This window comes from Halichoeres trimaculatus, unplaced genomic scaffold (genome assembly GCF_033239565.1).
Source record: "Halichoeres trimaculatus isolate MK-OKI-2021-1 unplaced genomic scaffold, fHalTri1.1 fHalTri1_scaffold_16, whole genome shotgun sequence".
In the NCBI taxonomy this organism is placed as follows: domain Eukaryota; kingdom Metazoa; phylum Chordata; class Actinopteri; order Labriformes; family Labridae; genus Halichoeres; species Halichoeres trimaculatus.
Genome location: NW_027437194.1, coordinates 26,239,889 through 26,254,686, shown reverse-complemented (window position 1 = coordinate 26,254,686; position 14,798 = coordinate 26,239,889). Strand labels below are relative to the sequence as shown.

Here is a 14,798-nt window from a genome sequence, read left to right as displayed (position 1 = left end):
CAAAGCCTGCACTGGAGTCCCCTCTTGCAAGCCAAATTGAGCACTAAAGTGCCCTCTAGTGTGTGTGCTAAAGTGCCTTAGAACAGTGTTTCCCCAAGTGGGGTCCCAGGACTCCCAGTGGTCTGTGAACCATAGCTAGGGGGTCTGCGGAATATTTGTAAAACAATTATAAAACTGTACTACATCATTGAAAAAGCATATCAACAAACTGGGATCTCTTGCACCAATTTGATTTGCCACGAGGTGCACACCACTGCCTCCGAGGTAACATTTTTTCAAAGTTTACTAAATGAATTAGGCATGGTAGTTATGTACACCAAATTTCAGGGCTGTAGCTCAAAGTAGCCCGAGGGCCTGCAGTTTTAAACCCCTAGGGGGCGCTATGTGGCATTCACTTTTGCACAAATATTAGAATCATAAATTTTCTACAGGAAGTGAATTTTGGGGCTAGGCTCGTTCACATTTTTTTCCCCAGGGTTAGGGTTAGGGTTAGAAACAAAAATTAGTAATAATTATCACAAGGGTTTCAACAGGGCTCTCAACCAACCGTTGGTTGGCTGGCTCAGGCCCTGATTACTTGGAAAGTATAAATATAGCCTAATTCTATCATTGCAAAATACTACATTGTGACAAAGTATTAACATTAAGCTAATCATTGGTAGGAGAACAAGGGGGTCCTTAAAAAAATGTCTAACCTGAAAGGAATCCACAGTCTAAAAAAGTTTGAGCATCCCTGCACTAGAAAACGCACAGAACTTGGCGCCCTCTTCAGTGACGAGAAGGTGCTGCATGTGCTTTTTTTTCTGGTCAGCCCTGCTCTACGAAAAGTCTTTCTATGTCACTGATTATAAGATGAAGGAATCGACAGCCATAGTTTGAAAGCTGTGAGGCAAAGTCATAGAAACTCTTTGTAAAAAGCAGCACACACTAACATTGAGACAATGACAAAGCAAAATACAGATTGAAGCATGTGTATGATTTTTGAATAATAACTTTTTTGTGTATTAACATTTGCTAAGTTAAGTTATTGAAATGAGGCTGACAGGGACATTAGTTTTTTAAGTTATAATCTAAAATATATGACTTGAATATTGTTCTCAAAATGGTGCAGTAGACAAAAAAAGGGCTGCAGCTTAAAATTTGGCTAGTCACCAGCATGGCTCTGAAAAACATAAACACAATAAAGAGTAATTAACATGTAACAGTTTTCTATTCTTCTCTTTTTTAATAAAATCTTGCAGTAAATTTGCTTCCAGATTTCTCAGCAGTGAATTTTATTGTAAACACTACCCCAGCAGCTGTACCGCTGACACCCCAGCAGGAGAAATTGAATATTCTGGCTCTCTCTCTCTCCGTCCTTGTGCCTCTTATCTCCCACAGGTCTGTCTCACTCCTGCAGACACTGGGGTTATTTTTAGCCTCTCAAGTTCCACAGAGCCTTCAGCTCCCCCAGTGCCTTACACATCAGCTCAGGGTTTAATTGAGGGTGTGCACTCGGAGCAGATACTCTCAGTAGGTATGTGTATGTGTGTGTGTGAGAGAGAGATGGAGAGTACAGTGGAGCCTCCTTTATTTCCCCCCTGTCCTCATAAATGTTGTATTTTATCCAGAATTTGCCACGAACACTGCCATGCATGGCTGCACACGCTGGAGAACACAGTCACACTTTGACTCCAGCTGTGCTACAAATATCTTCTGCTTCACATCGTTCTCTGAGGCAAACACGTTCAGGCATTCAGCATAAACTGTGACACACAACTTTTTATAGGTGTTGATAGAAGATTTGGACACATGGATGTACCATGGCACGTGTGCACAACAGTTTTTCCAATGTAGCTAAGAGAATATGAGGCAGTTTTTTTGTTGTTGTTGATCATAAACAAATATAATGCTATCTCATCTGCCTGGCTTAGGAATCGTACTGGTCTTCTTTCTGAGAGGCGACAAAGCTTACGACTAGGCCATCATCAGCACTCTAGAGCTAAGAAATTACTAATACACACCTGATCAAAATTTGAAGACCTGTTGAAAAATTGCACAAATTTACATTTTGCACTGTTGGATCTTTAAAAGGTACTAGGTAGGGACGGGTACTGACTTTATACTTTTATGGGTACCGACTGAATTCTGTCTGTAGTACAGTACTGTATGAGCACTGATTCATTTAAAATCAAACGCCACCATGTTTGGATACCTAAACACATCCTTGTGACTGTGAGGGAGTGAGAGTAGGAGATTTTCCATGCTGGACACGAACACAACATTGCAAGGTTATATATCCAGAAATAAAAGTGTTACGCTGGAAAACGTTGAGATTTTATTATTAAACATATTAATATTTATTACCACAGAAACACAGGAAAGTACCGAAATTTAGCAATACTGATTGCCAGGTACTGGGCATTGGTACTGTATTGTTTCAAATATGGAAGGTACCCATCCCTAGTTCTAGGTAGAGTTTCAAAATGCAGAAAGAAGGAATGAGATTGAGCTGGAAAAAAAAATGAGTAAGCACTTTATTGCAAACAGCAATTGAAGTAAAACAGTTAGTTCATCAGCTGATCAAAAGTTTAAGACCACAGCCTTTAAAAGACAAAATCTGCATTAAAAAAAATAGAATTCATTGTAATTTTCTGTCAAGTATTCGCTCTGCCATGGCCCCCTGATGGCGAAGGCTAAGAAACTTTCTCTCTCACAACATACCATCTCTGCTGAGGTTGTCCGCAGTAAGACAGACATTTTGAATTTTTCTTCAAGGATCCTGAACAAAAAAGTCCAGAGATTAAGTCCAGAGGTAACCCCCCAAAAAATTTCACTAGAGCTGAGACAGAGGATCTGATCGGCTGTCTGTCAAGATACAGGTCGATCCTCGACCCAAATGAAGGCCATTATGGAAGCTGACTGCAGCCCAATAACCTTCTGACGGCGTCTGAGAGAGCTTTAAGAACAAAACACGTCTTCAAAGTCCTCGTCTCCTTCAACGCCACAAACTCACCGTTTGGACTTTTTACAGAGGACCAAACATGGGACACTGAAAGGTGAAGAAAGTTTGATTCTCTGAGGAGAAAAAACTGAACCTTGACGTCCTGATGGCTTCAACGTTACTGACATGACCAGGAGATCCCACTGGAGATGTTTTCACAGCGGCACAGTGGAGGGGGCGCCATCATGATTTGGGGCTTTTTCCTTCAATGGACCAATGGAGCTTCAGGTTGGTCAGGGGCGTCAAACGGCGGCTGGCTCTGTGGAGATGTTGCAGGGGGCCTCCTTCATGACTGAGGGCCCTGGTCTGTGTGGGAATGACTGGGTTTTTCAACAGGACAATGCTGCAGGTCACAATGGGCGCCTGACAAAGGACTTCTTCCAGAGGAATCAGCTCACTCTTTGGACCATCCTGGTGTTCCCCTGATCTAAATCACTCTGACAACATTTGGGGATGGATGGAGAGGGACGTTTACAGAAAGTGGATGATCCTCCATGAAGACATCTTCACCACTTGGAGCCTCCTGGAAACACTCACATCAAACATGATGAAACAAATGTTCGAAGTGATATTCCTGACTTCAAACATTAACATTTTTTTCAACAGAAAAACACTTCATGATTCAATTTGTATCTATGCTGTGTCTTTCTTGGAATCCAGACAGCTCCAGGTTTTGTTTTTCACATCAGGTTCAGAGCTGTGCAAGGTGTAATAAAACACAGCCACTTCATTTACCCTCTGCTGCACTCCACTCAATTTTCACCGACCCCTGAGGTTTACAGGAACCTTAATGCTCAAGAATTTCAACACTTTAATTAACTCAACAAGCCTAATCTGTCTTCAGGGTTAATTAAGTTTGTGCAGCCCTGAGCCGTGGTTTGCCATCGAGGACCACTGAAGGTTACAAGTTAATTACACGGAGGAAACCTGAGCGAACGTGGAATACAGGAGATAAAACTTCATGTCATATTTTTCTCTTTTTCTGCCAGCATGTCCCAGACATTGCACTTCATGACTAATGCAACACATCAGGCTTGATTTAATGCACGGTGGTTGGATTGGAGAGCACTTCACAGAACTAAATGTGCTGTGTTCATCTTATTCTCCACATGTAAAGGAGACGAGTGTTTTCTCTGAGTTTTGTCGCCCACAAGTTCTAAAGAGGACCTTGCCAGTCGAGCCTCAACTCAAGGTTTCGTACCTATACATGTTCAGCTCCACTGACAGCTCCTGCAGCTCTTCAGCACCATGGACAGCATCTGAGTCACATGATTACACAATGATTGACAAGTGGAGACTTGCTGGGGCAGTCTCTCTCTTTCTGTCTCGCACACACACTCACAAATTTAGTCCTTCCCTGTCGTCCTTGGCTTGTCACTCCTCTTTCTCAACTCTACTTTTTTTTGCTTAAGTAAAAGTGTAAAAGTACTGGTTTCAAAACTACTTAAAGTATAAAAGTAAAAGTAAAGTAATGTTAGGGGAACAGATGCCATCATGGACCAAAGCTAGTGACTACAGGCTGGGCCAGAAAGATTTACCCACCGTATATCTCTATTTTGTTTGCTTAGCTTTTGTCCTAGAAACATAGAATTTTGGATAGTTTCTCTACAAAGGCATGGCTTTTGATGTACCTGAGTTCATTTGTTTACTCCTAATGATTATCAAGTATGGCATCGAAGGGTAAGCGTGATCAAATTGTGGCCTTGAAGGAGGCTGGACTGACAACAATGTAAATCATGAAAAAGTTGAATGTTTGTCATAAGACTGTCTACAACGTCATGAAACAATACAAGGAGACTGGAAATACCAGCAGCAAGCCAATCCCTGGAAGAAAACGTTCAGTCCGGACCAAAAGGGTTGTTGTGATGGTGAGGAAGAGAATCCAAAGGAATCCTCGCAGGAGCATGAGGGTAACAGCAAAGGAAGTGTCAAAATGTTAACGTTGAAAAATTTGGAGCAGCTGGTGTTGATCAGTAGGGTCTTACTAAACATGTGCTAGATCACTTCAAACTAATTGAGGCTAGCCAAAATGTTCGAATACTTTAGTTAGACACTATCGCTACACCTACAGTGTTTATATAATGTAAGTAAAATAACTTTTTATTTTCCACTTAGAGCCAGACCAAAGCACAAGTAATTTAAGGTCTGTGTGGATAACTTTCTGTATAATTATTATAACTTTTATGCTTTTCCCATGAGAGCCACCATACTTAGTAGGTGCTGTTTCTTGTTTTGTGCCAGCAGAGGGCAGCACTGGGTCTTCTTCAAGTTGACTGACTGTCATGATGCACCGTGAGTTCACATGGCTATGGTTTAATAAACGTTCTAGTGAGAACTTCACTGCCTTATTATTCCTGCTCATGCTCAGGCAGCATTATGTTTATACCTCTTATCCAACAACAGTCCAATTCTCTCTATCCCAATGGTGCAATTTATCTGGATAGATTTTTATTTTGGCAGTGTGTTTGTATCAAGCTTTTTTAAAATTAATTATTATTTTTTTTTTAAATGACAGGCTGGATTGTAGGACAGTAACAGGAGTAACAAGGTTGTTTTGAAAATGTAGGGAGTATAAAGTACAGATATTTGTCTGAAAATGTAAAGAGTGGAATTAAAAAGTCAGCTAAAAAACAAACAAAAAAACTCTAGTAAAGTACATATACCCCAAATTTATACCTAAGTAAGGTAACTAAGTATTTTTACTTCGTTTCTCAACATCTTTGGTTGGTAGAGCCCCGTGCACAGAGGCTACAACCCTGGACTCCGACACTTGACACTGATCCAGCATCAAACAGGATCCTGATGTCCGACAGACTTGTATTTAGATTTTGGGCCATCTAGATCAGGGGACTACAACCTTTACTATCAAAAGAGATGTTTTCAAATTCTACACATAGTTAAAACACATTAAATATTTATCTTAAAAATATGTTGTTGTTTTTTTAATTTAGGAAGTTGTAGAACGACAAAAAGAGTACCTGAATTTGATAGCATCTTGTCGTTTACTAATTTCTTGCAACATATCACAGATGTATATCAATCTGGTGCGTTGTCAGTTGGCAGAAATTTAGTTTTCTTACCAGGGGTGTGAAACTTGAGGTTATCCACAGATACGAGGAGAGTTGGTGGGCTGTTGGTTGTGTAGGAAGTGAAGAAGAAAGGTGTTAGGCTTCACTGCAAGATGTGATGTACATTAAGTTCAACAACATGTTAAATCAGGATTTTATACAGTGTCGATGTTGTTAATCATTAATATAAAGGAAAAAAAAATTTTTTTAAAGTTACAGGAAGCCACTGCAAAGGAGTCAAAGAGCTGCATGAGGCCCCAGGGCCGCAGGTTGCAGACCCCTGATCTGGGTGGTCAAAGCTGCATTTTTTCAAAAGCTTTATTCTGTCCCTCTGGGGCCCCTGTAGTATCTTCACAGATTTACAGCTGAAAAAAAAATCTATTAAACCCTTCATTTTACCTCTGTCAGATATGGAAAGACCTTGGTGTTTGAGGCCCATACCTCCAAAGAGTCATGAACCGGTTAGGGTAACCTTATGTGACTATAATCTCATCATATTAACAAGTCTCACATAGATCTTTACAAAATCTAGTGTAATTTGTAGATGTGGCATTTTGATCAGCTACTGACAGTTTCTGAGACTTCTACAATATGTAGAGGTTTGAAAATCTGCATACATTTGTTTATACCTGTGTTTAACATAGAGAGGACTGATACCTCCCTCTTTTCACAACACTTTTAAGTTGGGATAACATGAGGTTATCATTCTTCCAGGCCTTAATGACCATCAGGTTTGACAACATCTGACAGCAACTACAAGATCTGGGTGCATGGCTGCAGAGGAGCCACTCGTGCAAGTCAAACATTCCCGCAAGCAGATCACTTTTCACAGCATTTGCACACAAAATATATCTGCCCACATGGGCAACATATTGTGGCTAGATAAAAATCTTGCCTGTATCTCTAAATATTATTGGTTACAGTCCTCATCTTTCTCAATTGGCTGTTGTCTGTTTCAACAAAAGTGATAAAGAGCGGTGAGCCAGTAGAGGAGGAAAAAATGAGCTTTGCTAAACCTGTAATACATAGAACATTTTGTAATTCATGACGTAAATAACTTTAGCGTTAGCATACGTTTTTTTGGTCAGCCATTTTCATCATGGCTCTAAGGCTTTGATATGCCTCTTTCCTACCCACCAACATTAGAATTTGAAAAATTAATTTTCTGAAAATCAGCCTTTACCCAGCAATCCCATCCACAAATCACCCCAAACTACTAATTAGTAGATGACATAAACAGATGTGTGTAAGAAAATTGTTTTGTATCCGAGTAATTTATGATGTACCCATGAAGAAATATATTTATGTTCAATAACTGCAGATTGAAGAGAAACACACATTTTAACACAAGTCACAATATTTTTTATTGATAGGAAATGTTAATTTATTAAAATTTCTGTATCTAAATAAAAGAAAGTAGGACCAAGCATAGATCCCTGAGGCACACCAAAGAATGAAGTCATTTGTGTTAAGTTCACACTTCTTAGTACAGTCTTTTTTGTTTGTACAGTCTTGTTTTATTTTGTTGTAATGTCTTTCCTCTTGCTTCAGAAAACTTCTCTTCCTGCCTGAAGCTGCCTTTGTGATTATTGTCCCTGCCCTGATTGCTACCACTTGTGCCTCTCCCTTTGTCCTGTGCCTGCTTTTCTTGTCTTGTCCAGTGAGTCCAGAGACTTATCTAGAGATTTTTTTTTATTTTCTTCTTTGATCAGAGTGTTCCTGTGCTTTTCTGTTAAAACTCAGCATTCTAATTTTACACATTTTATTCTGTTTTGTTTCATTTTTTTTGGATTTATTTGATTTTTTAAATCTTTTTTTAAAATCTTTTTTTTTATCTTGTTTTATTTTATTTTGATTTATGTTTTGATTCATTTTATTTCATATATTTTATTTTATTTTATTTTATTTTATTTTATTTTATTTTATTTTATTTTATTTTATTCTCTCATGGATCTTGCTGTGCTGCATATTTGTTGCAATTTTACAAAGTTTTTCTCAAAACCTTTTACTTCTGTAAAACTTTAACATTGCTGACCTGATTTTTTGCTTTATGTAACCTATTATTCTTTGTGACTTTATCCCTCTGAGCTGCTGTGTAAGTTTCCAGTTTCATACACCAGATGTCACCGTTGTCCATAACCATACAGCAGAGAGTCGCTCAGTTTTCTCAGGGAGGCAGGTTTTGTTTACAGAGGACCTCAAACCAAATGAGAAAACTGCAGGCTGCTGGATTTGCTCCCACTGCGTGTCTTGTCCTCCTCACACAGACACACACAGACATGAAATGAAGCGTTTCAAAGTGACACGATCGTGGTTTGACTTTCCTAACCTGTTATTATCTTCCAATGGATAATCACACAGTATTATCATGAACCGTGTCAACACTAACAGTAACACTGCGCTCATTGAAACTGCACGGCTACTAAAACCCGTCAGAGCTCACTCAGCTGGTAAAGAAGTTTAGAGGACAGATGTTTCACTGGTCCAGTCCTGAGGGAAGACGCTGTAAATATCTTTAATAATAATAAGGTCATGGGTAGGAGACACCCACAGGATGTGTGCAGTATTTCTGTTTGTCCATGGTGGAGTTTTCCTCCTACGGGAGGTTTTCTTTCTGCGTGTAAATCTCTTAATGATCTTGTTTACTCTTTAGGAGCTATGATTACTTCCTGGGAAGAGAGCGTGTCCATAAAAAGCAGCAGGAAATCTGTTTCTGCTCAGAGGTTTGTGTTGCATGAGCTCACACTGAAAGTCACATTAGATGGATTTACATTTTTCTCTCGTTGCTGTAGTGCAGATTAAGAGTTTAGTGCAGCAGGACTTGTTGCAGTTTTTAACCAGACTTGACAAAACAAAACAACGCACTGGGGATAGAATATCCTCGATCCGCCTTGGTTTCCTGACCCACATGTGACGTCAGCCTGGAGGGAAAAAGGGGGGTCCACTGAGATCCCCTCACTATCTGCTGAGGATGTGAGAGGTTGTGTCTGCGTCTTGCACCACCCCCTTCATTTCCCCACAATCAACAGGAAGACTGGAGGCCAGAGAGAGCAGCCACACTCAGCAGGAGAGGAAGGACGTAGAGGTCCAGCTACACAATCAGAACAAAGGAAACCATCAAGGCAGAGGAATGAGCAAGAATCAGAAAGAGGTGAAGAAAATCCAGACAGTCTATCTGCAGAATTTGGAGAAACTAAACCAGGGGATTAAACCAGAGAAGAAAAGTTGGAAACCAAAGGAGGGAGAGTTTGCTGTGCAGACAGCGATGGAAAAGCTGCGGCAGCCTCCCATCGCTGGGAAAGTCACCAAGAGCTCTGCTCACAGGATCAGCAGAGACCTGACCTGCTCCATCTGCCTGGATCTCTTCAAACAGCCTGTGTCTCTGCCCTGCGACCACACCTTCTGCCAGGGCTGCATCGAGGGGTACTGGACGGGTCCCCGAGGTCCCGGGCAGGGGGGCACGGGCTCCTGCCCTCAGTGCAGGAAGGTGTACCCTGGACAGAGCTACAGGCCCAACCGTATTGTGGCAAACATTGTGGAGAGTTACTGTCAGGGTCTGGAGGAGAGCGGGCCCCCAGCCTGCCTGCCAGATGTGGGGGTGCCAGAGAGGGTCCCTGCTCCGGTGCCCCGCTGCAGCCGGCACAGAGAGGAGCTGAAGCTGTACTGTGAGGAGGACCAGGAGCTGGTGTGTCTGGTGTGTGGTCTGTCTCAGGAGCACAGGAATCACACCATGGTGTGTGTGCAGGAGGCCGAGCTGAAGTACAGAGTGAGTAAAACTTAAAGTTTTAGCTCAATGTCAGAGTTTTTTGTGATGTTCTGGTTTAAAAAGATTAGGATAGATCTCCTGAAAAGAGGTCTACAAAATCACCATCTCTCAGGGTTCCTCTATGCAAATGTTTCAATGCAATCATTATTCTTAACAAGCAAGGAGTTTCCAAACTGTCTTTCTGTTGCACTGGCAGCAGCACAACCATCAAACACAAGTCTGGTGTGTTTCAGAGTGCAGTGATTGTGTGTCTGTCCCATCAGGCGTCTCTGAACTGCTCGATGGATTCCCTTAAAGCTGAACTCAACACAGCCCTGCAGTGTGACAGAGAGGCTGAGGAGGAGGTCAAAAAGCTCAAGGTGAGTTATTGTGCACAAAACAGATCATTACCTTATTCACAGAGCAAAGAGCTGCACAGATTTGTTGCTTTAATTATGGTGCTCATGCAAACTCTGGCTTTGTCCCAATCCATGGGCTGCAGCCTTTAGAGGGACCCAGCCTTCATAGCCAGTTTAGACCACAAAGGCTAAACTTAAATGAGACAGTGTGGAGGATTCCATCTCCAAACTACCTGGCTCCGTTAGCATTACATCAATAATACAACCATCACTAACATCTCTAAAATGACTGCAAGGATCTTTTTTTTTTTTTTTAACATTTGTTAAAACTAAATTCTGTCAACTTACAGGTTATACTATATGTTTATATATATATATATATATATATATATATATATATATATATATATATATATATATATATATATATATATATATATATATATATCAATGCATTGCAGTAACAAATTTAGTCCCCAAGTTAGGACACGGATTCTGTATTTCTTGAGAGCTCTGCACATTTCATCGATCAAACAATCAAAAGTCGTCACCCTAACTACTGGAATGAGTAACTGGTAAAAAAAAAACGAACAAACAAACAAAAAAACATTATTCATCTTTTATTGTAAGAGGCCCAAAAGATCATTGTGTCTAAGCTGTAATGCAGCCATTTGCCACTAGGTTGGGCTGTATCTCAGGTTAAAAGCTACAGCTGTAGAGCTAGCATGCTCTGCTACACACGTGTAACATGACCAAATTTTGGTTTTGGGAAAACAGTGATAAAGCTGCAGGGTTTTTATAATTTTCCTTTTTTTTAAAGTTTTTTTTAGTTTTTTTGTTTTGTTTAAGCTTTTTGATTTTTAATTTCAGGTTAGTTTTAATTGGTTTGTAAAACAGGTTTTCCAGTTAAGTTAAGTTTTTATTTCTCCACATTATTATTTTTAATTCAGTTTTTATCAGTTTCACTTTTAGTTTTAGTTTTTTTCCTTATATAGGGTCGTTGTCAGGGGGCGACATTAAAAATGTCAAAAGAAGCATTGTTTCATTAAAACTCAAAACATCATCCACTTTTTAAAAATGTATAAATTATGGACTGAAGAACAAACATCCCTGCAAAACTAGAAATCTCTGCAACAGTGTTGTCCTTCCTGCAGTTGTCTTGTGCTCTATGATGCAGCCTGGCTGGGGGATTGGTGTCTGTTTCAGGGTAAAGGAGCTAGGAGACCTCCCTTACCTTGACCAGGAAAGCTAGATTAGCCTCCCTGTTAAAGCTTTCAAATGGACTTTGAATAGAGTGGAGATTTTTCTCCTTGAGAAATGGGGATCCACCATATTCTCGGAATGCCTGTCAGTCTGAAAAACCAGAAGGCCTGTTAGTCAGAAGATTAGCCTGGGTTTACTTGAATTCTGAAATTCAAAATAACTTTCTGTGTCCCTAAATGGGACTCTGTGGTTTTCCCCCAACTTCTGCAGTCATTCACGCATTGCTATAGGACACATTTATTTATTCATTCATTTATTTATTTATTTGGTGAAGGGTTGGGGAAATGGTTTTCCATTGGTATTTTTTATTTTGTTAGTTTTTATTAACTACAATAACTGTAGGTGTAACCAGCAGAGGCATGTGGACCAGTGCTGGTGGTGCTAACTCTGCTAACTGTAGCAACATGAGACAAATCAGTTTGGTGAAGTCTTTCTGCAGACTCTGATTGTCTCCTGACTGAGCAGCATAAAAACACCTGTGACTGCTTTTTCTCTCACCTTAAGACTCCTCAGTTAGTCACAAACAACCAGGTAATCTGGAATATCCTGACCTGTGAATGCAGAGCTTAATGTAATTTTCACTTCTTTAGGAGCATACCGCTGACCTGAAGCAGCGAATCGAGGCCCAGTTCAGCGACCTGCACCAGTTCCTGTACCAGGAGGAGAAGCTGCTGCAGGTGAAGCTGAAAACAGAGGAGCGCAGGGAGCTGATCCGCCTGGACGAGCACAAGGCCCTGCTGTGCGTGGAGATCTCTCGTCTGCAGAGAGCCCTGCACGAGATCGAGGACAAGCTGAAGGAGCAGGATGCCTTCTCTCTTCTGCGGGTATGAGCCTCATATATGATGAACAAAGCACATCTGGAAGGTTTTAACAGCGTGATGATGACTCAGCTTGGGGATGAATAACAGAGAAACGCTGAGCTGTTGGAATCAATCTTATTCCTTTCCGGAAATATTGATGTGTCTCATTACAGGAAAATACAAACCAATGTAAAATTTGATGACAAAGTTTGTTTTGAACATAATCCTTTCATGTTTCTGGGCCAAAAAGTTGAAAAACAGACATTCCTGATTTACTTAGCAGAGAAGTCAGGGTGTGACCACTTTGGCTTTCCTGTTCAAGTTTTCACAGCATTCCTCAAAAGCCTTAAAACCATCTTTTCATGTATTTGAAGAATGAACTCTGGCCTGTTGGTAGAAATGTTTACACTGTTTCTACTTTTTGGATAACAAAAGCCTTGGAGCAGTGAGAGCAGACAGGAAGTAGGGCAGTGATCTCACCCGTTGATCCGGAGGATAAGGAGATCAGTTCAGGCACGGAGCCAGGTTCAGGGCCTCAGCTGTGGGACTTTCCCCAGCTGCAGGGAGAACCCGGAGGGTGGGTTTGTGTGAGCTCAGACATTGATGTAATGTGGAAAAAGCTTTATCGTGTTTCAGATACAACAAATGAATCACGGTGTCTGCTTTGTTTGTTTCTTTGTCTCATTTCAGAGCATCAAAGTCCTTCTCCAGAGGTGAGTCTGGGAGAGGTTTTCTCATTATTTGACTTGGGTTTGATTTTGTTTTCTGTCTTTCTTTCCTGTGCTCAGTCTGATTTTGTTGGCAGGCCTTCGCTGAAGTTTGAGAAACCTGCGTTGACTCCTCCGAGTCTGTGTGAGGGTCGGTTTGCAGGGCCTCTGCAGTACAGAGTGTGGAAATCCATGAAAGGAAGCATTTACCCAGGTGCTTTGGGAGACAATCTGCATATTTTATCAACAAATACTGACCATGTGTGTTCATATCTGTTTCTCCTGCTCTCAGTTCCAGCAGCCATCACATTTAACTCCAGCACAGCCAACCCGTGGCTCAGCCTCACCTCCTCCCTAACCTGCGTCCGTTACCAAACCTTCAACCACACCGTGCAGGACAACCCCTACAGATTCAACGCCGCCCTCTCCCTCCTCGGGAGCCAGGGCTTCACCCATGGGCGCCACTACTGGGAGATTGAAGTCTACAGCAGCACCGTCTGGACTGTCGGTGTGGCCCGGGAGTCAGTGCCCAGAAAGGGAGTCATCAAAGCTCTCCCAGCAAACGGCTTCTGGACTCTCTCCCTCTCCTATGGGATTCAATACATGGCTGGCACCTCGCCACCCACAGTCCTGTCCCTGGAGGAGCCGCTGGCCCGGATCGGGGTGTATCTGGACTACAAGAGGGGCCTGGTGTCCTTTTACAACGCAGAGTGCATGACACACCTGTACACATTCAGGGAGAACTTCACTGAGACGCTGTACCCGTACTTCAACCTGGGCTTCCTGGATAAAGTGCATGAGAACGAGCCTCTCAAAGTTTTCATGCCTAAGATCTAAAAAGTTTGACAGATATAAAGATCAGGAGGGAAAAAAAAGCTAAAAAAAAACAAAAAAAAAATCTAGTTGTACAGAAAAAGAAACATCATGGGTTTTTATGAGCAGATGTGATTTTTACAGCTACTTTACAACAAACAGTTTCTCACCAAACGTGTGCAGACTGCTCCTCTGTAACTCTTTCAGCATAACAGACCATATTAGCTTGTTACCATTTAATCCATGGAACAAACATCAACTCAGACCAGGATCTGAAACCCAGCACGAGACCTGCCAGGAACATTTCTCAGACTGTTTTTAAATTTCAACCTGTATCTGCTGCCAAACGTTTCATTTCAGAGGAGCTGGACTTCATTGAAGAAGGTGAAACTGTGAGACAGACGGGTGCTGACATTTTTTTATAGTTAATCTTTCATCTGTATGAAACACTTTCTTTATTACTCTAAAACTGTTTTATTCTTCTGGACAAATGAAATCATGTGTAACTTGACGGTGGTATCTTATACTTAAGATGGTTTTGGCTTGATCAAGGCTCTGTGTTGAGTCTTTTTTCCGTGTTAATGTTAGTTATTCTGGATCTCTACTTTCGACATGGTGCTTGATGCCTCCGACTGTAACAACTCAGCTGATACAGGTTGTTCAGCTACTTGTACTAAACAGTATTACATGGGTAAAAGTCTATTAAAGAAATGATTTAATCTTCTTGTTTCTCCTTGAATACGATCATTCCAACATGAAACCAACTGCTGACTTCATAAGGAACTCACTCATTCATCTTTATGGAGTTTGTGTGGTTAATTCATAAGCAGCAAACTTTGTAATGAAGAACTGTAGTTCCTGAAATGTCCACCAGATGCTGACTTCAAAAGTAGGTCAACCCAGATGTAAAAGTGCTAACAATTGCAGTTCATCAAGCGTCCACTTGAGGCTGACTCCATTCAGTCTCAGTAGCTTATGTCTCTATCACTACTCACTGTATAGGGGGAACTTTTCACAACCTGTTATTTTTAAACATTTGAGTCTTTCACATGACTGGTCA

At 41.1% G+C, this 14,798-nt stretch overlaps 1 protein-coding gene across 1 annotated transcript; it reads left to right on the top strand.

Moving 5' to 3' along the window:
• The first annotated feature begins 8,731 nt into the window (after positions 1-8,731).
• Positions 8,732-14,594, top strand: trim69 (tripartite motif containing 69). The gene is made up of 6 exons (XM_074690546.1): positions 8,732-9,817; positions 10,081-10,176; positions 12,009-12,242; positions 12,909-12,931; positions 13,024-13,139; positions 13,218-14,594. Exons 1-6 carry the CDS (start codon positions 9,182-9,184, stop codon positions 13,760-13,762), a joined length of 1,650 nt encoding a protein of 549 aa, XP_074546647.1. The 5' UTR covers positions 8,732-9,181; the 3' UTR covers positions 13,763-14,594.
• The last annotated feature ends 204 nt before the right edge of the window (positions 14,595-14,798 follow it).

What these genes read in the sequence shown, in the direction of transcription:
- trim69 (XM_074690546.1), top strand. Translation starts at nt 9,182, where the DNA reads ATGAGCAAGAATCAGAAAGAGGTGAAGAAAATCCAGACAGTCTATCTG. An exon ending in AGGCCGAGCTGAAGTACAGA is followed by an intron (nt 9,818 to 10,080) that starts GTGAGTAAAACT and finishes CTGTCCCATCAG; the next exon opens with GCGTCTCTGAACTGCTCGAT. An exon ending in ATCAAAGTCCTTCTCCAGAG is followed by an intron (nt 12,932 to 13,023) that starts GTGAGTCTGGGA and finishes TTTTGTTGGCAG; the next exon opens with GCCTTCGCTGAAGTTTGAGA.